This window comes from Haplochromis burtoni, unplaced genomic scaffold, assembly GCF_018398535.1.
Source record: "Haplochromis burtoni strain Fernald_Lab_line unplaced genomic scaffold, NCSU_Asbu1 Contig_70, whole genome shotgun sequence".
Classification (NCBI taxonomy): domain Eukaryota; kingdom Metazoa; phylum Chordata; class Actinopteri; order Cichliformes; family Cichlidae; genus Haplochromis; species Haplochromis burtoni.
The window spans coordinates 1,479,506-1,505,140 of NW_024582431.1; the positions used below are offsets into that span (position 1 = coordinate 1,479,506).

A 25,635-nucleotide genomic window follows, 5' to 3' on the forward strand; every position below is an offset into this window, starting at 1 on the left:
ATGACCCGAATCTGTTTAATTTACTTTGGAATATTAATTGTTTTTTTTTTTTAAATTATTGCAAAATAAATAAGACTGCATGAAAACACTGCAAAATTCTGTTCTAGTGCTAACTGTCAGCTTTCGTGTTGCAAAAGGGCACCATTAGAAATTTAAATAGGCACTTCCTTTTAATTTTTGCATTTATTTTAAAATGAAAATAATCCCTTTGGTGTTTTCAACGAGGGACTGTAGAATACAATGAATGATCTGCCGGTATTACAGGGAGTCATAATACTCTAAAACAGTAAAAAAAGACCTAATGATTTTTCTGATAGTGGAAGAGACCTGCTGCTGTAACCCAGTGGGAAACCTTCGCCTAAACTACTTTAAATTCTAGCACAGTGTGATATCAGAAAAAAAAAAAAAACACATTATATTTTAGCTTTCAAAGTTATTCACATCACTCTTGCTTGACATCAGAATGAGATTATTTGGTTTGAAGAAAATCTTTCCACCTAAACCAATCTCATACACCTTGTATGTGTCCATGGCATAAGCTGGTTAAGATAAGTAAAATAGGGGTGAATTCCCTCATCTTTAATGCAACTCAACATACAAGTAACAGGGCCTATCTTGCATAGTCCCTCACCACCTTCTCATCTGACCTGATATAGAATTAAAGCTTGAACCGGCGGCAAGAATTCATCACATCTTATCTCAACATCCCAGTCGGGGCGCCAAGTGTCGTTTACCATGTGGCTAGATGACTTCTTTTAAAATGCTCTCTCTGTTCACTCTCTCTCTCTCTCTCTTTCTCTCGCTCTACTTCAGGGACCTACTCCACATCCAACCCCTCAATGTCTAACCTTGGTTCACGAGATCCCAGCACTTTTAACGAAATGGGGTCCAATCATCTTGAACTCAAATTAGAATCTATTTTTTGATTCTCAGAGGTGTTAGGTTCATTAAAAAAGCGAGATTGGCAGCACAATAAAGAGGGTCAAGCAACTTAATCGTTTGACTGCTGCCTGCGAGCTGAACATGTCAGTCCTTATCGAAGCTGTCTGTGTGCTCTTTCTTCCTTTCTGCCTTCTTTCTTTCCTAAAAATCCCATCTGCACATATACTCCTCGGCCTTATTCCTTTACAAGAAAATATAATAACAGTGTATGTAAACTCAGAAAAATATCAATTCTTGCTTCACTACATGTCACAACTGTCTTTCTTCTTTTCCTTATCCAGCTGAGCCGCTCTCAGGTGTTTTACCAGAAGAAGACTCTCAGGACTCCCCCAGCCTGGGAGTGGCTCAGGGCGAGCCCCTAAAAGGGGACCAGGACCTGCTGACCTGCGGCCAGTGCCACTCTCGCTTCCCCTTAGCTGACATCCTGCTTTTCATTGAACACAAACGGAGGCAGTGCCACGGTAGCCTCTGTGTGGACAAACCTCTGGACAGGCCACCATCCTCCCCACTCGCCTCTCCTCTTTCCACATCCTCGTCACACTCGCGGACCCAACATCAGCACCAAAGGAGGGTGCGTCAACCTGTCGAGGTGGCTGTTCAGGTGTCACCGCAGGATGAGGATTGTTTATCTGCACCCTTGCAAGGAATAATCCCTAAGCAGGAGAATATGACAGGTAAACACACTGGAAGCTTAACATGGCTGCCATGCAAGAGTAAACAGATGAGCAGGAGAAATTTGCATTCAAGTGTGAATAGAGTCTTGAAGCTCTAGATTGTGTGGAGTGGGTCACACTTTTAAGGTTCATAGGCAGTTTATCACAGAAGACAACAAATACTCGCTGAAATTTCCCTTCTAGTAGTGAGGATGTGTCCAATCAGCGTAACCTGACGGCGAAATGTCTGCTGCTACATTTAGGAGTTGCGAATTTCCCTCAGTAGAGTCATGAATACACATGAAGATTAATAAGGATATTGATAAAAGGCACCGAAAAAGACGCATGGAGACAGACAAAGAAACAGATTATAAAAAGACAGAGAAAGAAGAGATCAGTTTCTTTTGGTTTGTTGCTGCATCACAGATGTGCTCAGATCCTTTGGACTTCACATTCTCTCTCATGTGGTCGCGAGAGATGTATCTCTATCCCTGCCTGGCTTATTACACTGCCATATCTCTTGTACCCTCAAATATGCGCCTGCTGAAGCTCACTGTGATTCTAAAATTAAAGAGATAGGAAAGAATGTAATTACGTTGATCTGTCAAGGAAGAACTGTTTATTTGAGGAACACTACAGCCACTAATTGTCAGTGTTTTTCTTGATTTGAGTAATTAAGGACTTCTTAAGGCAGCTAGTTGGTTTGTTGGTTGTCCACTGGGGCTAAATGAGGCTGTTGTGAAAACATGAGTTGCTGTGCAAACAAGCATGGGTCCCTTATGACTGGTTTTATAGAGTGGAGTTTGATTTTGACCAGCCCATTTTGATGTTTATTCATTTCCTTTAACAGATCTGATAGCATGTGCCAGACTGCGCTGATTGCCTGGGCAGTTGTGATTGAATTTGAAGCCAATTCAGGCTGAATGCATAGAGGGTAGTTTTCAATAATGAGCACTACTGTGCTGTATTAGTCAGCGCTTCGGCTTTGCAGATGGCATTGTAAAGGGCTACTGTTATTTGTTGTCAATGTTTTAGCACTCTGCCATACAGAATAACCACTGTTCATTAGTGTGGGGTTTGTTGAAAATCTTTCTCACAAACTGGGATGGACGCACACATGCTCAAAAAACACACATTCTTCTGACATGCCTCTTGGCCTTGTCAGCTGTTCGAACACGCCTTTCCTTGCTCACTTGGATCATCGTGCAATGGAGTTCACATGATATCATGAGGTCACTAACACTGTGCGAAGAACTTTATTTATAGGTCTCATTTCTTTGGACATTGTGTAACAGTCAGGATTTCCTTGGGTTAATAATGAATAGGTTAAATTGACTGTATGTGGTGCAAGATTGCATCCTGTTATGACGCCTCACCTCACCTTTTGTTATCATCCTGTTATAAAATCTGAGGTCAAAATTAACAGTCTGTGCTGCAGAGTCTGTGCAGGACATCATATCAGTTATACATGCATTGCATATAGGACGGCCTCGTCCCACCGCTTTTTTTTTTGTCCAAGATTGATGGATACAGACTGGCAGTGCCAGCGCGCCACCCCATACTCCATATGCTAGCTGCCATGTTCTCTTACCCTGCTCAGTTAGAGGCTGACACTGAGCTGAGGCATCTCAATATATACTGTTCCTACACATGCCTCAAGCCCAGTCCAATCCAGGCGAGTGTATGATGAATTACACCCTTAAAGATTTCCCTGCATCTTGCTCCCCTGCATCATTCAAATGAAAGTGACCCTTCCAATCTCCACCCCACTCCTGAAATATCACTTGACACGGACGGATTTCCATATGGACAGCAGTTTGCGAAGGCAGCGGCTCTGGCTAGGTTAAGGAAAGTTGCTGCTTGACTAAAGGGAGCTGACACCCAGAATGGCTGAACTTGTAGGTGGGGGGATATGAGAAGGGTGAGGGCTGAGGAATTAGGGGCAGTACGTAATAGACCGATAGCTCGAGATGAAGCTGTGCCCCTCAGTCTGTCTCTACAGGACAGCTGAGGCCGTCTGGGAGTCTCATGACTGCAGCTGGGGTTTGGGTCTGCAGTCTGGGGCTCTGAGCTGTTAGACGAGGGCAGAGCAGCCTGCGTACCGTCATTTGCATGATAAACAATTAAAGATATGCATAGAGACATCGTAGCTTGTCTACAGACCACGGTTGTCCCAGAAATAGAGCAGACGATGGCTTCTCAAGCAAATGTGATTGCAGTGTATAAAGCTGCTTTTATTTCCCAGCATAAAATTGCTATTAAAGAGACAAACCGGTAAAGTGGATTCAAAGTTTTCATTTACATTAATTATTTCATGGAGTAAACGCAATTGTTATTAGCACAATAAATAAATTAGAGTCTAGTCTTTATTAGATACACAACCACAGTGCATATTGTCTTCTTCTTGACCTATTTACAAGAAATTACAAGAAAAGATTGCATGAATTTTGTACCACATTTTTTGAGGTATTATTACTACATTGTTCTGCCCTGTATTTATCCATCCCAGCATTAGCACCCTTTTGAATTCTCACCAGTGTAGCCACGTGTGTTAATGAGGCCACTGCAACCGTGGAAATCGACCACCATCTCACACTTCAGCTTCTTTCCAGCGCCCTGCCTCCATTGTAACCTGGACTCTGAATCGATACTGAGTCAATTACGGCAGCCACCTTTCACCCTTTTTTCTCTATGAGGAAGAAAACATTCAAACAACAGAGAAGCATTTCTTGCAACACCTCTGTGGCTGTGGAGCATTTTCTTGCAGCAGCTTGCCTGTCCTGTTTCTCCCCGTGTGTTGTGGAGACAAAGGTATTTAGCAGGCTCCATATTGGCATTGTGCCACCTTTCTCCAATATCCCCTCCTTCACCAAGCAAATACATATACACACAGGGTGCCTGTCATGCAGAACTGGGGGGCTGGGCAGTGCGTGGAGATTGTGCATTAGTGGCGGCGGTGGGGGGTGGGGGGGCTCCTTGGTAGCGATATCTTTTCCTGTGTCCAGTGTGCATATGCGTCAGCAGACATATGGGTCACTGTGCAAGTTTATATCCTGTGCTTTTGTTTGGGTGATCACTTTAATTGATACTGAAAAGGCAAAGATGCGTGCGGCTGCAATGATTGGACACCAGCTAATATTTTAACATAAGGACTCCATTGTCTGTAAAAAGTGACTCTAATTTGATCCTACAGTCGCTTTGGGCTGTGATAAAATCAGTCCTATTTTTGGCAGTGGGCTCCACTACGTTTTAATGAAGGTGAACAGGAGTGGTTTTTAGGATGAATTTTTCATGGAGCACATTTTTGTATGCTGAAGCCAAGCTCTAAACACCCACAAATGTTGTCAGTGGAAATTCGTCAGCCTTTGTTGTTGGATTAAATGTTAGTGGTTCTGGCTGTATTCAAGTCTACTGAGTGTTTACATCTTGAGTGCGGATGCTGTGAAACTAATGTACGTGTAAATGTGTACATTTATGTGTGTATAAGTGTGGTTTTGACCACTTAAAATGTTTATAGGTTTCCGTGTGTGTGTAAAAGTGTGTGTGTCTTGCTGTTTGTAGCTTTACTACCCTGGGCGTGCAGGCTGAACATGAAAGAGTCTTTGACTTGGCAAGCCTTGCCTGAGGACACCCCTCTGAGGACTATGCCAGGCCAGACTTGGCACACAGCAGTGGGCCTGAGGGACAGGCTGGGCCTAAATGTGTGTGTCTAAGAGGGAGTTAGAGGAGGTGTGTCTGTTTTGTGGGTTTAGGAGGCAAAACGTATGGTGAGGTGGTGGCTATGACTGACAGTGGGAGTGTGTGAAGTTAAGAGCAGGTATGCAGTAGATTGTGCGTGCTGTCCTCAGGGCCTCCTGGCTTGGACTTCCTGTGCCTCTGTTTGTCTTCTAACAACTCCGGCATCACAGCCTCGGGCCATTCAGGTGGAGGCTAGCTGAAATATGCACACACACACACACACCTACACACACAAACATGCATGTGAACATTCAAAACTAGGCTCCCACAAATGCATGCACGCACCCACAGATGCACACACACCTGTTCTATGAACACAACAGTGCACACGCCTCCTTTAAAGATGCACACATATGCTACAGTGCACACATACAGTGTAAACCCCCTCCTGTGAACCTGTGTTTTGTCTGTAATAAATGTGTTACGGTAGAGGCCCCATGATGTGTTGTGAGTTGATGAGATCTGTCAGAAACATATGATCCTTATTTTACCCCCCTCCCCTCTGTCCCTCCCACTCTCTTCCGCTTAGCCTTTCCTCTCTGTCCCTATCTCTTTCTCTCCCTCCCTCGCTCACAGCCTCTCTCCACACATCGCTCCAGTAGTTTGTCTTGGGGGAGTGGAAACTGAAAGTTTTGGCTACATTAGTGTGTCTGCACCTCTTAAAGCCTTCCAACGTCCACTCTAGAGCTCATTCTCACTCTCGCAGATTTGGCTGCAGAGTGAGGCAGACATAAACACTCACACATACACTGCCTCCATCCATCCCCTTTACCCACTGTCAAACAAAGCTATACAACAGAAACATTCTTGTTTGTCTACAGCCACGTCATGCTGGATGAGAAAGTATCCTCAGAAATAAGCATGTCTTGCTCCTGTCCTGTCAATACTGTGGCAGGCAGTCACATCACGGGGTCAGAGGGCATCTGACAGCATCAGGGCCTGTCATGCCAGCCGCCGGCTTCACCACCTGCAGGTTAATGACTTTATTTTTAGACAGAACAGAAACAGAGAAGAAAAAGTGTCTTTGATACAGCTGTTGCTCAGGAAGTGGCAGATGAGAGCAGAGAGGAGAGAAGTAGTATTTTAGGAAGTAGGCAGGTTAGTTTGAGGTGAGAATGGGAGCAGATTTGACAAAGTAATTTTCCCTTTGATATTTTCCTAAAAAAATACCCATTTTGTCATAATCCTGTAAATCTTTATTTAGGTCACTGAAACCGAACCAGATTTGGAAATTTTGTATCTCTAAGAGTAACACACTATCACAGCTTCTATCTCTATGCAGAATGTCATCTCAACCTCTGATATTCCTTTTGTGACTGTAGCATTTAAGGGTGTAGTGCTGTTGGATGGTTGCTTTGTCTTTCTCCAACTGAAGGTGATAATTCTGAGGCCATGGGAGAGCCACAGTGACAAGGACATTGTGTTAGTCTGATCCCACTGATCCTGGTCACTATCTAGTTTCTTCCTCCACAGTCTGGCTCACTACAGGTTTCAGTGACAGTACTGACTTGTCAGAACTGTGAGTCTGTTGGTGTGTGTGTATCTATTTGTACATTTGAACTTGGTTGGATGGTTGCGGACAGCTCAGTCTTGCCCACCTCATCTCAACCACAAAGTTACAGGACACAGGGCCTTTCTGTCTGATGCTGCACTCGTGAAAATTCCCAACCTTTATTCTTGGTATATTCCTTGGTGGGTGCTCAGAAATGCATTGCCTCCTAATAGCTCAAATTAACCATACATTTCATCTTAGATTCAAATCCCAGATCTTTTAAACATTCAGAAGATAGTTAATTCATTTACTTTTGAGAGTATCTTGATTTAGTCATTAGATTAAATTTAGGTTGTAAGGTGGTATCGGCATACTGCAGTTTGCTTTGCACACAAGCATACGAGCACAAGCTTGCACACAAATGAGAGTGATGCACACTAGGTGATCACTTATGCACGGATGCATGCATGCACACACATACCTCCACAACTGACCCCCAGCCATCATTCCACACAGACACACGCATGTACGCACACTCATAAATGCACACTCCTGTCCCAGGCACCCTTTACTTTTGCAGGCTGAATCTCACTGATAACATGCTGGCGCCCTCATTTAAATTTGAAGCGCTTCTTTAATCTTCAAAGGCCTGATTGCTTTATGAATATGCATGGACTGAGCTGACTCTCAGTTCATTACCTTGTTGTAAATTCTAATGACCATTAGGGCCCTGCACGGTAATTGCCAATTGTTTTGCATTTTTGATTAGCCCATTACCGAAGCACATTCTGAACATGTCTGCCCTGCCTGCCTGCCAGGCCACAGCAAGAATCGGAGGGAGGGGGAGAGAGAGATGAGAAAATAAAAGAAGAGAGTGCAAGGGAACCTAGTGCGAAGGGTGGTGAAACACGGTTTAGGCAGCGTAAATTTTGAGGCTTGGCTCAAAGTGTTGTTTCGGGGGGAAAGTGGGGTGAGCTAGAAGGGGGCAAAAAAAAAGAAAGAAAAAGAAATGTAAAAGCTGTAGAATTGGATGTTCCCTAAGCAAGCTCCATCCTGCTTGTTTCTGCAGAGCTTGAGTGCAAGAGTGTGTACCTCACTGCATTTATGTCAGCATGCGTATTTGTTGACTCTGTGTGTGGATGTCAACTTTACTATGTGTATGTACCCAAGTTTGCGTGCAGCTGGATAGGGAGGGGTGCTGTGTTGGGAGCGGAGAGATTCTGATAGTGCATCCCAATGCACGTTGTGTCTGGGACTCATGAAAGATTGATGGTTCCTAGCAGAATGGCATCAGCCTGCTACAACTTGATAACATCTAATGGATAATTTAGCACTCTAAAACCTGCAGGCCAGTCCACCTCTCTAGAAGGCTAAAGAGGACAGCAGCTGCTGGGCTTTCGGGGCCGCTGCTGTGACTGTTTGTTGGAAAAATAAATGAGAACAAACAGAAAGATGTGTAAGAGAGGGAGTAAACGAGGCAGGAAGACAGAAATAAAATGCAGAAGTGTTTCTGTGACCACGATTTGAATATCTCAACTGTGTTGATTGCCCAGCTCCGGTCACAGCAGCTTAAAAAAATAAAATAAAATAAAATAATGCATCTTAACTTGAAAATATTCCTAACACAGTCCTCACTAGCACTTCAGGAGCTAAACTAATCCAAATATCTAATTTAGAGCTTGTAGAGGTGGTTTACTGGACAAAAAAAAAAAAAAAATCAAATTAAAGTAATTATAACCTTATTTTCCTTTTTCGCTCCTTGCTGCTACAGTTTCACAATTGTTGCTTCCAACTGTATTTATAGCAAAAAAAGCAAAGAATATAATTACAAATGGAAAAGTCATGTCACTGCATTTTTCTGTATGACAGACCACCCAGATATTTTGATCCATAAAATATTGCTTGTGTGAAGAGGGATACTCATTCAGTTATGATTCTTCTTCTCTCTCCCCTCGCTCTCTTTTTCTCCCTCTCATGTACCATTCATAATCTCCGTAGTGTTTACACAGAGCTTCGAGGCCTACTGTCAGTCTCTTATTCCCAGACTATTAAGCTGTTGACAGTTTGGTTAATCGTCCCACAGTTTGACTTAAGGGGAATCAGAGAGAGGTCAGCAATGTCTGTCTCCAAGGTGTGTTGAGAAAGTGGCTTACATGTGTGCGCTCTGTGGCATGCCTTTTATTGGGAGTTTGTCTCATTTTGGATGGGTGGGTGAGCAAGCTGTCAGTTTGTCTTTGCCGTGGTTGTGGAGGAGCCCCAAACACATTACAGAAATGATCAAGATCTGGATCAGCTATAGCAAGTTCCTAGTTAGAGTTAATAGGCTGCCTGGATGGTTTATATGCAGTGTACGGATGTTCATAGTCTCATTCACATGTGAGAGAGAGACATAACAGCATCAGCAGGAGCAGCAGCAGCAAGGCCCAGTATGTCCAAAGGAGGCTTGGGCAGACAGCATGATAGATGGCTTTGTTAAAGGGTCCCAGGGTGTCCCCTGAACTTGAAGCACTCTGTTTATCTTGAATAGGAGACGCACATAGTATTGGGGGGCAGTGAGCAGGAGAGGGAGAAAGAGAATGATATAGCTTTCAGGGGAAAGAAGAGGGGAGATTGCGGGCCGGGCTAGTGTCTGAGCAGGCCTGCATGGGGGTTGGGGAGGTTAAGGGGGGGTCGTGAGCAGGCACGGCTGCTGGAGAGACAGAGAGGAGGGAGGAGGGGCGGGGGGGAGCTTTCCTAGTAGCTGTCCATTAACAGATGAACTTGGCAATGGTCCAGGCCTCAAAGGTCTTGGGAGACAGACACACATGCACATATATTCACACATGCACACACATAGACAGATGTACACTTTCCTGGTACCTGCTCACTGTGGATGGAATGCCACCATGGTTCTTTTTTGTCCAGAGGCGAAACAGGACACGTCTCTGGTTCACCTATGTCAGAACCAGTTCAGACCGGTTAGTCAGCCAGGCCGAAGGAGGCAGACGGACGGGCCTTGTTGCTCAGCCCTCCTCTTCTCTCTCTATCCTCGTCCTCCTCCTCTGTTTTCCAGGCTTTAGTGGAAGGAACAGAGAGAACCTCTAACCTGAGGGCACAGGACAATGCAGAGGAGAGAAAAAAGAAGCGGGGGAGCGTGGGAACAAAGCGAGAGACGAATGGATCCGGTCGCAAACAGGGTGGGAAGAGGAGAGAAAAGTGTTTGGTTGTTGTTGGTGCTCTCCTCTTGATGGGGCAACATTAGCTTAACACCACTGCTGCTATTGTGTACTGAAAACATGACGGCAAACACGAGATTGGGGGAAAGAATTTGATGTGGAAAATGCACATAATGGACTGTTGTGCTGTGTGGGCGAAAAACCGCCTGTGTCAGTTGCAGCCATATTCCATATAGCATACTGTATGTGTCGGCGTTGATGAACGTGTTTGTCTGTGTGAGCTGTAAAAAATGTGGACGCAACTTCTCTCCTAATTATGACTCGGATGTGTCCCTCGAGTTTTGAGAGCAAGCTGTTCGCGATTCTACTTCAAATGTTCTCAGCTCACACACAAACCTTCCCTCAGCATGGCAGATCAGAAGGCTCTGTCACATCACGAACATCTAAGGAATTCTCGGATGCCACATTTTTGTCACTTTATGATTGCAGGTTTTGAAAAAACAGAGCCTCCCACTTTAGAATATTTATGATTTTAATAAAATTGCTTCTGTGATTGACAAGATGTTTACATTTTTGGCCGCTCGCATACTCATAATTTTAAGTGAAAAGTGGGGTTATGACTCAAGCAGAAGTGTGTAATGCTAAGGTGAGAAAACTGACTTTTTTTTAAAAGGTGTGATACTTGTGTGAAAGGTTGGTTGTGAAGACGTGGGGATGTTTAAGAAAAGGAGTGGATTAGGTGTCACCTTTTCAGCTAGCCTTGCAGGTGTCTGCCACTCTTTTTTTTACCTGATGCCTGACTTTCTCTCCCTCACTTCTTCTTCTCTTCTTCTGTTCTCGCTCAGAGCCTTTTGTTATTTGATTATGACAAATGGACACCAGGGAAAATCTTTAAAGTTCAAGTGCAGATTTTCTTATCTTATCTTAATTGCAGTAATCTCTTTGATTTTTCCCCCCAAGTTTAGAAACAGTTGATGACTATAAATGCAATGATTTTATAAACAAGTTCACATTCGAATCCAAAAAAAGACAAGTGTGATGTTTTAATATAAGGACAATAGATTTGATTATACGTACCCATCACATGCATGCTGCAGGAAAAATGTGGATAATATATATTTGCATGACTGTGAGTGTATGCACTTAATTGTCTACATGTAAATGTGTGCAATCCTATTTGCATGTATTTCACACATGCCCACATTAGTTTGTTATTTATAAAGAAGGTTCTTCTTTTTATCTTCCCCCTTTACTTTCAGCCTTCAAGCTATTGCTCTATTTCTTAGAAACATGTTTTCTTTCCCAAAAATCTTGTGTGGCTACTTTGGTGCTGAGGCCAAAAAAATATCTTGCTTTTATATATGTGTGTGTGTGTGTGTGTGTGTGGGAGAGAGAGATGATGGCTGTTTTTATAATGCCCCCTGCAAATTTGCATATGTATATGTGCAGATTGTATGAGAAGAGCTCTCACACTTAGAGCAGTTGGATGGGGAGGGTGATGGGGGCTGCTGCAAGGGTTGTGTGTATGGTTTATGTGTGTGTGTGTGTGTGTGTGTGTGTGTGTGTGTGTGTGTGTGTGTGTGTGTGTGTGTGTTAAAGGGGAGTCTTATTGGCGCTTTCACCCCCGTCAGACAAAGCCGGCCACTACTCCCAGATGGTAGCCTGCTCTCTTCGGCCATGTGTCTGGTATTTGTATGTGTGTGTATTTGTGTGTGTATGTGTGTGTGGACACAGACATCCAGAAAGACTGAGTGATGGAGAAATTTGTGAGTGTTTGTGTGCATGAGATTCAAGCAGATGCTGAGAGATGGCCATAACTTGAGTAAGCATACATAAAGACATGTAAAGACTGTGAGGCTTTAATTTATCCTTTGGATGGGTGTGCATGATGTGCCGCGTTGCGTCTTGTTTGAAATGCATTGGAATACATAATTCAAGATAGATGGACAAGAAAACAGAAATGGATAATTTGAGGACTCAGGGATGGACAAAATGGGACAAAAAGATGGGATGGAGGAGGAGAGACAAAGATTGGTGATTTTTAAAGGTGATGACCTAGAGATGTCAATGGGCACCTCTCTAATGGGGTCAGCCTTGAAGACTAGGCGTCAGGATTATGTTTACCTCAACTGTCTGCTGGGCAGCAAGACAATGAGTCAGGACCTATGAGTGTCTCTCATATGTCATGCAAAAAGTATTCAACTTGGCAAATAATTCTAATGGTACAGGAGTCCAGATATTCAATATGAAATCCTGCCTAAGGGTTCTGTCTAAATCCTGGTGTCCCCCTGGGGGTGTATGTTAAAGCAAGCCTTCAGCCCTGTTAAGAAGGGGCTATCTATTGCTTGGACAGACTCCAGCTTCTCTGACCTTGATGTTTGTTTTCCTTGTATCCCCAGACATAAACATGCTTCTCGCATCCAGACGCACAGACAGTCAGGAAGTTATCCTCTCTGATGTTTTTCTCTTGCATCTGGCTCCTATGTGAACACAGGACAGAAGTAGTGGGTTTGAAAATTTGTGTGCACGAGAACAAAGTCAGGCGAACACAAATGTTGTGTGAATTTTTCAGTGTGCATTTTTTTACACCCTCCACCACACACACAAACACACACACACACACACACGCCTCCGACTCAGGCCCTTCTCTTCTCTGAGACCTGTCAAACTGGTTCTCTTTCATTAAAGCAAAGCCCTTCTCCGTTTTCTTGACCAGGTAGTATTTTGTTATCAGACAAGAAACTAGATTCCCTTATGACAACCTTTTGCCCCACAGCTCAAAGTGCCAAGATAACTATTCCCTCTTTATACCTTTATTGAGGCAAGCCCTTCTCTGCTGGTGAACGGTCTGGCAGTGCTTTCTGTGCTGGACATGCCCTGTTCTCCCCAGGCTCTGGTACTGCATTGGTCTGCCAAGTTGCAGGGCCAGATTGCCTGTAATAGGCCTGCCATTTCCCTCTCATCATCTGTCAGCACTCTGGATCCAACTGCAGGGTCCAAAGAGGGCTACCACTCTCCAATTAAAAAGGTTAATTTGCCCTCGCCGATCTCTTCCGCCTCCCCCCCCCTACAGCTTTACTATGTCTTCATTAACACTCATTTGTGTCGGTGTAGCTTTCTTTTCTCTTTCTCTCTCATTTTACTTGGTTTCTGTAAATACTGCTTTAAGTTGAAAAGGTAAGACTGAATGGCCATTAACATATTTTTTGAGCCAGCATATGAATTAAATTGCTGTCAGTGGTTTCAAAGTGCTTTTGTAGCCTTGGCCAAGCAAATAATGTTAAATTCAGCAATCAGTCTTGAGCGCACAACTTCCTGCTTAATGTCACTTTGATTAACTGAGCAGTCTCAGTAGAGGATGCATGGGCTTAAAGAAAATATATTTACAGCTTTCTTGGAGAAACTAAAATGAGAAGATAATTGCAAATCTTGCTCATATCTATCTATCTATCTATCTATCTATCTATCTATCTATCTATCTATCTATCTATCTATCTATCTATCTATCTATCTATCTATCTATCTATCTATCTATCTATCTATCTATCTATCTATCTATCTATCTATCTATCTATCTATCTATCTATCTATCTATCTATCTATCTATCTATCTATCTATCTATCTATCTATCTATCTATCTATCTGTCTATCTGTCTGTCTCTGTCTGTCTGTCTGTCTGAAGAAGATCTTAAAACAGCAAAGATACTGCGCAGGACCATAAAGCTCCCAGGCAGCTGGAAGAGCCCAGCTTGAAGGATAAACTGGGGCGTGTACTTGTTTTGAAAAGTTTCCTCAAACTCAATCAAGCTTAACAAATAGCAAAAAACATCCTAAGCTTTACAGTAATTCTAGGAAGTCCATGAGATGACGGTGAAAATAAACACATGCCTGTCCAGTCAAATGAGGAGAAAGATTGACAGCTCTTTCCGTCTATATGGAGGCCATACTTCATTGTTATTATCCTCACACAGTGATGTCAGTCTCTTAAGCCTAAGTCAAACCTGAGTGGATGAGCAATGTGCAAGTGAGACTGAGATCCACCTCATTTAAACAGATGGAGAGGAGTACTCCATCTCCAGTACGCTTGGTACTTTGGTATTTTCTTTTTTCCTCTCAGTTACCTCTTTCTCCCTGATCTTCGTAGTTCTCTTCAATGTTGCAATCTTTTTATCTTGGAGGGAACTCCTCCTCATCCTCTCCCTCCCTCCTTCCCTCCCTCTCTCTCTCTGTTTTTTTTTTTTTGCCTTAAGCTTCAGCAGCGGTGTCACATGGCAAGATATACATGTGGACATGTCGCTTTGTGATCCCAAAGCTCAGGAAGGAAGCTGCCTCTAACCGCTGCCTGTGCTGCTGCATTCTGTCAGTTAGCACTGCCGTCAAAGCTCCATCCTCACGTCCGGCCAGCACAGCTAATAAAATATTTGGTTTGTGGATCTTTTTGAGCAGGATATTGAGATAACTGAAATATAGATAACGCTGGATTTGGATTTGCACATTTCTCTTCATTTGTCATAACTCCTTTAGCCATGATTTTAATTATTTTAGACATTGGACAACTTTTGCCGTAAGTTATTCAGAAGCCTTTCTCCTTACATAATACAGCTATGGTAAAAAAAAAAAAAAAAATTAGCTAAGCTAAGTTACAAAAATATGATTTTTTTTTTATTCTCACAGAATATAACACACGTTTGATGAGAAGTAAATTTAAATTAACGAAAAATTCAGCCTTGTCTGTACAGTTATTTTACCTAAATAAATCGGTTGTAGCAGCTGTGTCATCATCTGCTGTTGAGTATGAAAGCTGTTAAGTATAAATGAAATTGGGGGGTCATTCCTGGTAGTTTAAGTGATTAACATAAGCTAATGACTTTGGAAGGATGAACAGGAGGTGAAGATAAAGGGGGGGGGGGGGGATGTTGTCTGGCTCCCTCACCCACCATTAAAGGCCTGCCCCTGGACTGAGAGAGTGGGCCAGTTTCCCATGCACGGGCAGCACACGCAGGCCCTCTTTGGTTACACAAAATGTCTGCCTGTATGGCTACGGAGAGAGATATTATTAGCGTTATTTTGCCGGAGTTATATGAGAGCATGGTGCTTTTAGGACCCCTTGTTTGAGTGGCTGACAGACACTTGAGTTTGTGCTGCAGATTAAATGAAATTTTAGCAGCTTTTTCTTGGGACTAGGCCATAAAACCACACAAAGGAAGCAGCTGCCACTAATGTAATCTAGAATGGGGTGCTGCAGTGTAAAGCTGTCCACCACTCTTTTGTTTTTGCATTCTTCTCTTCTTTGCAGCTCTTTATGCCTTTCTTGACACCCTTCAACTACACCCCTTCCTCTCCTGATAATATCCTTGTTCTCTCATTGCCTTTAATTCCTCTTTTCATCAGCTACCCCTCCATGTACTGTAGAGGTGATGAAACTGGGGGAGAGCAATAAAGGGCATGTGTTTTATGAGCAAACATATCTTTTTATGTCTTTATATATCTATACAGCGGTGTCAAAGGTACATGAGATAGCATTTGGGTCATCTGCAAAGCATTCTCAGCCACCTTGGCTTTATTTTCTATAGGCCTACACTATATCAGCTAGAAATGTATGGAATGAGGAGCTATGCAGGTTAACCTTCTGCAAACAAAGTTAATTTTTCAGAATGAAACACAACCAGTCTGCTGACCCTTGTGTCAGTTGTCATGATTTCTCAAAATGACAAGGTGGATCTCGGGGATCTGAGAATTGAGAAAAAAATTCTGCGATTGTATAAGTAGCATGCGGAAGAAGCTGTGGAAGGAAGACTTGTTTGAAGTTGACGTTTGTATCTGCATAGCAAATTTTTTAACTGGCCGGCGATGCTTTACTCAAGTAGTAACTTCTGTAAATGAAGTTTTATAGTCTGTTAGAGAAGCAATGGCACAAACATCTGGCCCATAAATCTCAGGTGGTGCTGCAGAGTGCAGTCTGAGGAGCCAGTTCTACCTATCCCCTGATCAGCCATTAATCCAAATGTCTGCATTTCCACATGCATTTATATAATGTTTACAAGAAGTCTTTCTATTGTAGGCATTGCACTGTGAAGTGCTTCTGTACCGTCTAATACATGTGAAAATAACCTGAAAGCACAGTTCAATGCATTGCTTCTGCAGTGTGCATACAGCAAGTATATGAGTTTGTATATTTCCTATGGTTTTTTTTGAATATGTCTTGCCACTGCCTGTTGAGGAATGTCTCAGCTCATTGGCCCTTTCTGTAAAGAAATAATGGCTTTGAGGTGGACTCAACCAGCCTGCCTCCCTGCCAGCTAGCTGTACATGCATGTGTCCTGTTCTGCAGCTGTTTGTGAATAAATCCTTCTGTCACTAAATGCACACAGGCTTTCTTCACCTGTCCTGCTTATCAACTCTTTTTGAGAAGTAAAAGCTCATTTTGGTATTTTTCGAAGACATCTTTTACTAGATTTAAAGTAAAATACGATTGCTTATTTGGAGATTATTCTTGCTGAAATTTGGACTTGTTACTACTATTATCTCTCTGATGTGCTCAGTCTGCCTTGGATTATTTTATCTTGGTTACCTTTGGTTTTACGCAGCCTTTGTAAAAACAGTAAATTAATGTTTTGCACACTTGCCCACCAACACAACATGTTTACTTAAAGCTGATGACTTCATAGGAACAGTTCTTTTCCCCCTTTTGCCACCCTCCCTTTTTGCTCCTCTGCTTTGCTCTCCCTCTTTCCATCCTCAGGGTAGGTTGCTATAGTCCCCCTTATAAACATAGTAATCTATAGGAGCCCTAGACCCAGACAGATTTTTGGCATGGCTGTACAGGTAGCATTCCAGCACGGTTTGAGATCTTACGGCCCTAGCCTCGTTAAAAGCCTGATTTATGCTTTACAGCTGGGCACAAAGGAACCTACAGGTTGGCTACCTTAATTAATATCATGCTCACTACAGCTTGGACCTATGCAAGGATCTGACACACCTCCGGGGAGAATATGCAGAAAGATCCACGTGATGGTAGATGGTGTGAGTGTGCACGTAACTGAAAAGACAGCTGAAAAAACAAAAACAAATACAAAAAACTTGTACCTGTGTTAAGCATGCTTTTAAAAGCACATGCAGTGCAGCCAAACTGAAGCCATCACTGATATATATGCTAAATTGGTCTTCAATAGCAATATTGGTTATGGGTGTTGGCGTTCTGATCTTTAAGTCCCATTCTGTACTGTTTGGCCCATTATCTTCCATTCTTTGCTATAGTGGCTGATCAGACCACATGTCTTCAATTAGTAGGCAGGAATCTGGTACGGCGAGACTCGAAGATGAAGAATTGTGTGAAGCATGGCCTGCTATTGCCAAGCATATGGCCCATCCATCTTACAGACTGTTATCGATGGTAAACGTTACATGTACATGAACTGAATGCCTTAAACCTGCTCAGTCTTCTCTCCTCCAAGTTGTGTTGCTGAGAAAAAATATAATTTAGCATGAAGTGCAATCAAACTTCAAATCACTGATTTGGCAAATTATTTTAAGGCATTAGACCAAATAACAATGAATAAATAAAAAACAAATCAACAAATGTTATGTGACTTTTTGGCATTAACCTCTCGTAACACTTCATATTACAACTTGGTAATAACATGGTAATAACATGGTAACCATGTACAAATAAGGCTGCAATAACTACAGTGAGAGCAATCCTGCTGTAAAGGTCTAGAAAAGGAGCCCAAAAAGAAATATATATGGGTCACTTTGGATCTCTGACCACTTCTTCGCTCTCTTATGTCTCTCCCTGCTTCTGTAGTAAGGGGCTGAATTTAGGGCTGAACAGGAGGCCATTTTGCAATTTTAATCAAGACTTGGAAAGCGCCTGGGCAGAGCAATGGCCCAACACAGTTTTCTCCTTGATGAATTAATAATGTAATGGGGAATGGAGGCTTGGAAGAATGGATGGTGGTTGGTTGGGGCACTGAGGTCTCACTGTTAGGGCCTGTGTCCTTATTATGGGATCAGAGAGCTTCATGTCCTAAGCTTCAATTCCAGTGTGCTCTTCTTGGTAAAATAAGTGCTAAGATTAAAAAAGAAAATCACAGAATATAATGATCAAATAATTCTGTAACTTAAACTGTGTCTTTTTCCTAAGGAAAATGGATTTGTGAGCTAGATCTGACCCTGAGACACCCCTTGATCTAAAGAGTCTGGCTATTGATGCTTCCTTAACCACTCGACCACCGTGTGCACAGTCACACACACCAGATGGGACGCGTGTTAAACCCTCAGCCTCCACAGCTCCAGGCCACGGGACACTCCAACACACTGGCCCTCTTGTTTTAAAGTGCCATGTCCCTCCACAATGCCTTGAGGCTCCTATGCATAACGAGCTGCTATGCTTGGCCCAAGCTCACATGCCCTGGTCCTCTCACCCTGAGGTGGTAGGACAGGGTGAAAAATAACTGCATGTTTAAAACAGCCCTTGTTCACTGATATCCAAATGATGACCCATGCCTGAGAGCTTCTGGGGCTACTGTGAGCGTGTTTATGAACAAACAACTCAGGTCAACATCAGGCAAAACTTTGTGTTTTCTAAAAGCTGTCCACTTTTGCACAAGGCAAAGAAAATATAGTACTGGTATAGATTACCGTTGATCCAAGTGCATCTGAAGCCTAAAACCACCACAAAGACCATCAAACAAATGCACCTTCAGTGCTGATTTTTTTTTTTACAGAAGTATTAGTGCAAAGAGTTTATCCTTCTCATTTGTGTCAAGTAAAAGTAACAGAGAGTCAAAAAAATTTGCACACGCTGGCCGAACGGATACATTTTGAGATATACCTGGCACAAAATACATGCGAGAAGAAAATGAGAAGTATTTTGAGACACAGGTGTTTATAAGTGAAGAGTCCCTTGGGGTTTAAGAAAAGAAGGATTTAGAGAAAATTTTTTTGCTTGTGTGTGAGTTACAGTATCTGTGTGTGATATAGGCCAAAGGTAAAAGCTAATAGATGCATTGAAAGGGGCAAGGGAGAAGCTATGGGTGGGTTACAGAGTGTGTGTGATTGCGAGAGAAAGACCTGCTCTGACCTCTTTCAGTGCTGTCATCAGAGCGTGTTAAGAAAATAACGTGATGGAAAGAGGAGCATGCAGGCTGCATCAGGGACAAAAAGGGAATGACTTCAACCTTAGACAGGCTTAAGTGTTTACTCAGTCCAGACAGATACACTGTGTGTATGTGTGTTACAGTGTGTGAAGCTGTTTTTATCTGTTCGGATGTCCAGAGATGCACAGACTACAGGTCCTTGCCTGTAGATGAGAGAAAGTCTCTTTAACTTCTCTTCTTCTTAAACTTAGGCCAACTTCGTGTTTATTTTTCATCTGCTTTGCGTTTTACCCCGACTTTTAATTTATTATTTATGTTTGGCTGTTTGTGCAAGTCCATCTAGGAGTACATGGTAGTGAATGCAGATCTTGCCTCATACATCCACACATTTCACTTAACGTAGTCCCTATTCCAGAGGAATAGAGTCAAACGATAAATAACCATGAAATTCAACATGAGTGTTTATTGCAAGAGAGCATCCTGTTCTTAAAGCTACCATGGATTTCAGTATCTTTATAGGTAGATAGGAGACTGCTTAACTGGCTTTAAACAATTGCTATTTCATAAACGATACAAGGATGTTGCAGCCTGGCTCATTCTGTGCTCTGTCCAGAAGCAAATGAAGCAAAAGCACATAAAGACACAAATATGAGGCTTTATTTAAAGTAAGACAGTTTTTCAGGTCTGCACTTTGTGTTTCCAAATTTTAAACTTGCAATATGCTGCCTTCTTATTGCTCAGAGTAGTCAATAGCTCTGTTTATCAGAGCTTTTCTGTAAGCTCTTTGGTAACGTGACTTCAGTATGCATACATTAGATCTTCAGAATTGCTTCCATGTGGCATTTGTGATGTTTTGTCCATCTTCCTACATGTCTGTGAAGACATGTAGTGGGGGGGAGGTCAGACACAGGGGCCTGTATGCTCCGGTGAAGCCGTATCGCGTCCTGGCAAATGGTATGCAGGCTCATAACGCGCTCCACTCATCCAATAGCCGGAGACGAAACAGTTTTGACAGTGTTGAATGCCCTGCCCCGGGGGCCTTATCATCCTTTGCTGCTTGCCTGCCTCCTTCCCCTGTTTCTCTTCTCCTGATGCTATCTATCTAGAGATTTATGCAGAAATGTGCAGCTAGTCGACCTCCCTGGTCCCCTTCCATCCTTTCTGCAGGGACGGCAGCCTGTCATAAGCTGAGCTATGCAGAGATAGTGAAGCTCAGGCTCTGGCCTCATGTTATACGAAGGCTATCTTGACATTGCACTTGAAACACACATGATGCTTGTAAGAAATGACAGAGATGCGCTCATGTGAATGTTGAAGGTTGTATAACCCAAAATTGTTCGTGTATTTACAATAATCTTTTGTATTCCACTGATTTCTAATATATTGTGTTATGCTCTTTGTTAGCCTATTTTATTCTGCTATCCTCCCCCTAAGCTGCAATTTATTGAGACATATCTTTTCTTTGACAGAACACTTTTCACATTTCCCCTCTGAAGTGCTCAGAGACTTCTCACCCATCTGGGATATTGCCCGAGTCCAAAAATACTCCTGCTTGATTAAGTCTTCTTATGTACCTGGATATGTGTGCTTAAACTGACACTTGGCAGTTTGCAGTTTCTTTGATTCCCGTCCTTTATTTAATACCTTCTCCACTGAGCATTGGCTTTTGTTGACGGTGGTTTGATCCTGTGAAACGGATCCCAACTCAATAAATAATCTCTGCGGATGCTTACATAAGCGACGGTCCATTTAATTAGACTGGTTAAGCTTAGAAGCCCAGAGGTCTTTTCACTGTACTATTAGAGCTAGGATGAGAAACAATAGTGCGCGGCCTCCCACTGTCACTGGTAAGCAGAGAGCAAATAATGATCTGCATCAGAGACACGGCTGGCCCTGCCTATTATAAGGTCTGCCGGACCCGAGCCGCACCCAAACACGAAGCTGTCCAGCTGCGCTTAGTCGGAGTGGATGAATGGATGGAGAGAATGATAGATGGAGTGAAAGAGAGATGGATGAACGGGTAGATGGATGGTCAGTTCAAACACAGTTCAACTGAGAAAAGATCAAAAAGACTAAGGTTATGCTGGGAAACAGACAGCGTAGAGTGATGCAAATTTAAAATTATTCTGGCAAGTGTGTTGAATGCAAATACACAGACATGAATGCATGGATACTACAGGAAACAGTCATGTAGTCATTCTAACAGTGAGTGTGCGTGCTGATTACAAAAAAAGGCACAAAATTATACGAGAACACACATTTGTCTACTGTGTATGGCGCATTCATTCATTGGCCTCTGTGTGGGTGCCATCTGTGGTTTCTTAGTGGCTCAGAAAAAACTCCCAAGCTCAACTGTTGCTCTTATCACCTTTCATGAGAAGGAGAAAGGAAAGGTAAGAAGTGTAAAAGTCTGATTGGGAACAAAGCTACAGCCAGCAGCTTACTTTATACTGGCACAGGCCTTCAAAGACCACCATGCATCTTTATCTGGAGATCTGCACCCCCTCCCCTGTCTTGCTCATGCCAGCTGCTTTTCTTCTCCTAGTCTACCTCTGTCTTTCCCCGTTCCTTTCTGTTTTAGCTCTCCATTCTCCCCCCCCCCCCTCATTGTGTGTCTCCTTTTCACTTTCCCTACATTTGTGCCTTATGTAGTGAGTAGTGGTCAGCTTCCCCATACTGTATAATGTGTGACTCCAACACCAGTCAGTGTTGGCTGGTTTTCTGTTTAGTAAACTGTATTTCCTGCATCCGGCTTTGTCTCAGGAACAAGTGTTTGTCAAACAAGCCTTTTGTCTGTGGCCAGTGGCTTAGCGCACCATAACGAGCCTGGCTGGGACAAAGAGCTGGGTGTATGCGGCTGTGGCAGAGAAACACAGACAAACAGATCGAGACGTAGAAGTAAGAAAGAAGGTCAAGGCCAGTCCATTTGCTCTATCAGGTTTCAGGCACACACACAAAGAAAGAAAAGCAGAGACAGAGAAAAAACTTAAGGTGATAACATGTATGAGGCATATGACAGATCCTTCTCTTAGTCTCTAAAGCTGCTAATGAAAAATTACAGTTCTGTTGTTAACTGAGCTGAAAGTCATGTAAACCAAGAAGGCCCCTATTGTGAGCTTCTGTTACTCCCCCATCTTTTTCCTCAACCTCTCCTTTCCTGCTTCACCCTTCACCCCTGTCCAGTCCCTGACTGTGAATACCCTAATGACATAAACAGAGTGGTAATCACATTAACAGGAGTTACGGCCGAGGCACTCTTAAGAGGCACTGTATTGACAACCCTCTGTCTTCCCGAGGCACTCACTCCAACACCTATAAACACTTATGAATATTGGCAAAGACCTTCTATTAGCATAATCACTTTTCAGGTGTGTGTGAGTGCTCTCTCGAGCCATAGCGACTGATAACTTTGAGAAATGGCAGTGACACACTGTGTCCCTCGTGTCTTCTGTCTCTGTGGCTTCCTCCTCCTTTGGAAGCCAAGCAAGCTAATCCTGTTAGCCCATTCCTCCATTAGCTAAATGACCAATATCAGTGAAAGCTGCATGGTCACACCAGGACAGGCTCAGCCCACTATCGCAACTGGTCAAGGACAAGAATAAAAATAAAAATGGAGGGCATGGTAAGTCTGCTAACTTTTTATTGTATGGCTAAATAGTTGTAAACAATACATCTGTGAGTGGTGGGTGAGGAAGAGAAAGCTGTTGACATGTTTGTGTCAGTGCATCTTTAACTTGCCAGCACTTGGTCAATGGGTTGTTTTTGTGTCTGTTACTTGATTTTGTTGTGGTTTTGCCAGTGTGGAACAGCGTGGTATAGCTACTCTTTGTGTAAGTACATGTTGTTGAGAGAGTGGAAGTATGACTAATTATGGGAAATGGGCCATTAATGATAGAGGAATATGCACAAGCAATGTGTTCCTCAGTTGCCTAGAATTTCTGGATTCTGTATGACTTTGGTCAAAATTGTTGGCTCCGATGTTTTGTGAGTGTTGCTGCGAGGCTACCTTATCTTCTCTTTGACTTATCATAATTTCTCTTCTGTCCTTGCAACAGGCCTACCCCTAGATCAAATCATTTCTCTCTGATATCAGTGCAATGTCCATTAATATCACAATAATAGCCTCCCGCTGCTTTGTGTTGCAATGCTTCGAAAGTCTTTGAAGGAATTGTTAACCTCCCATTTCATTCCTTTGACTGTGTATCTTCTACTTTCTATTTTTCTTTTCTCTGTCATCCTTCTAACTTTTTGCTCCCAAACCACCTGCCCTTTCTCACTTCTTCTATATTCTTTCTGTCTCCTCTTTCCTTCACAGTCTCTTCTTTCAGCCCCTGCCATGAAATGGCAGCTAAGGGGTTGTCAGTGTGGTTTCTCCTCTCTGCTGATCCTATTTCAAAGGGACGTGTAGATTCAGCATTAGCTCCAGCTCTCTTGCTCTTCTGCTCTCCAGCCCTAACTCATCACAGACTTAAAGTTACTAGAAGAAGAGAAACGGACTGAGAAAGCGAGGGAGAGCTTTCCTTTATTCTATTAGAGGACAGACTCATTTATAAGATCATCCTTCCTCCCTCGCACAGTTTCGTGCTTCTCCATACAAGCAGAAAAAGGAAAAAAAAAAAACCCTTCAAGGCCATCAAACGCCTCGTCAGAATGTCTTTTATCCTTTTGAAAAGCTGTCCTTCCATCCCTTTGAGGACAGCTATTAAGGACAATAGTGGGCTTATTTAGATATCTCCTCTGCCATTGTTGTAAATCTGGGCATGTGTTGGTCTGGCTTGTTGATGCCCATCAATGTGTCCACTGCTCGGATGGGAATAACAATTATCATCACTGCTTGTGGCATGAACACAGTTTGTCAAATGTCTATAGATGGAGTAGTGATTGCATAGCACAAGACATGCTGGTTTTGATGCATAAGAAAATGAATTGAGTACTGGCTTTGAAGTGCATTCTTGTGGCTCTTGTGTCCTTCAGAAATATGGTGGGTTGTCATTAGGAATGTCTCCTTCACGCCACACTTCTCTCCTTTGCTCCCTTCCTTTCCCCCTGCCTCCTTCCATGATCCTTTAGTGCTCACTTTCCTCTAAAAACATGGACGTCTCACATTCCAGCCAGCCCCTCCTTCTTTCTTGTCCTTCACAATAACAAAAAAAATTAATCTGTTTTCCCCCCTCATGCATATATACTGTGTGCTCGCACATTAAGACGGGGATGAGGAAGCGTGTAGACTGAATCAAAGCAAAGTGAACGGGAGAGGCCAGGTTATTGCAACTGTTTTACAAGTGACACGGGGCTTTCTACTTAAAGCCATAAAAACACACACATATTAAGGAAACATACATATAGCAGTTAATGTAATGGGCACGTTTTATTTGTGCTTATGAGAGAGGGAGAAAAAAATGTGTATGGGCAAATGGCTTTTTTATGATGGAAAAATTCCATAGTGGGTCAAAGCCCCTTGCAGGTGGCAGCAATTAACTGTAATTTTTGCAGATTGTAATGATCCATAATTTACCAGTATACCCCCTTCCAACTCTTTTCAGTCAAGAGAAAAAGGTTTGTGTGGAGGTTTGATTGGGTGCACATTTTAGCTGTGTCCTGGTCTTTAAGTGAGATTGTTCGGAGGGGGCCACATTGACTCTGGACACATAAGATAGAGAAACAAACCAAAAAACACCAATCCGTTCCCTATGTTGCTCATCCACCACATCCCTCCTCTTTCTTTTAGACTGTCACTATATTTTTCTGGCCCCTCTCACCCTTTTGCTTCAACAGTAGAGGGCTTAAAACATGCAAAACTGTCCATCCACCATCTTAGGGATCACCCATAGTTTCAATCAGGCACACATAGCCTATCATCCTCTCTCCCGCTCCCTTGTTTTCCCTCTTCAAACACAGTATGGCCATGGTTTGGGTTCAGCATTGGCAAATGACTTCAGAAAAATGCCCTCAAGTGAAAGAAGAAAAAAGGGAAGAAATGATAAGAAACCCCAAAGATGAAAGAGGGAGCACATTTGCAAGTGGCGGATGCTTCTTATTTTGCATATCTCTCACTTCTTCTTTCTCCTTCTTCTCCTTTTCTATTCACCTGAGAGGATTTAAATAAATCCATAAAGCATGAAATATCAGAAATAGAAAAGTAATGCATGAAATGCATTTTCATTGGAGCCTCCCCACCCACACACAAACACACATACCCAATTTTCCTCTTCGCTTCTTTTTTTTCCTGTGAATGTGTGTTTTTTGTGATAAACGCTGGTACAATTTATTAACATGTGACCTCTTATTTGTATTCAGTGTTAATATGCAGCATCAGATACATGTCCCACTTTAGCCCTGCTAATTCTGTAAACAAGGCTTTGGAGGGGAGATGAGTGTTTTTAACGAGATTAGGCGTGCATTGTCAGGCAAATCTCAGGTCAGTGTGCAAGTGCTATTGAAAGTCAATTATTGTTTTAAATATTCCTATGCCTTCTTCCCGTGTAATTTGTGTGTTTGCTGCCTGTCTCTTGTAATTGTGTTTTATCTTTTGTTCTGTTAAGTGTTAAATCTAAAT

At 42.7% G+C, this 25,635-nt stretch overlaps 1 protein-coding gene across 1 annotated transcript in view; it reads left to right on the top strand.

Annotated features, from left to right (window-relative positions):
- Window positions 1-25,635, top strand: part of LOC102294944 (B-cell lymphoma/leukemia 11A) — a 31,866-nt gene that overhangs the window by 1,814 nt on the left and 4,417 nt on the right. Inside the window, exon 2 of the mRNA XM_005924983.3 lies at window positions 1,224-1,616. Coding sequence (XP_005925045.1) covers window positions 1,224-1,616 — 393 coding nt within the window. The remainder of the gene's footprint in view (window positions 1-1,223; window positions 1,617-25,635) is intronic.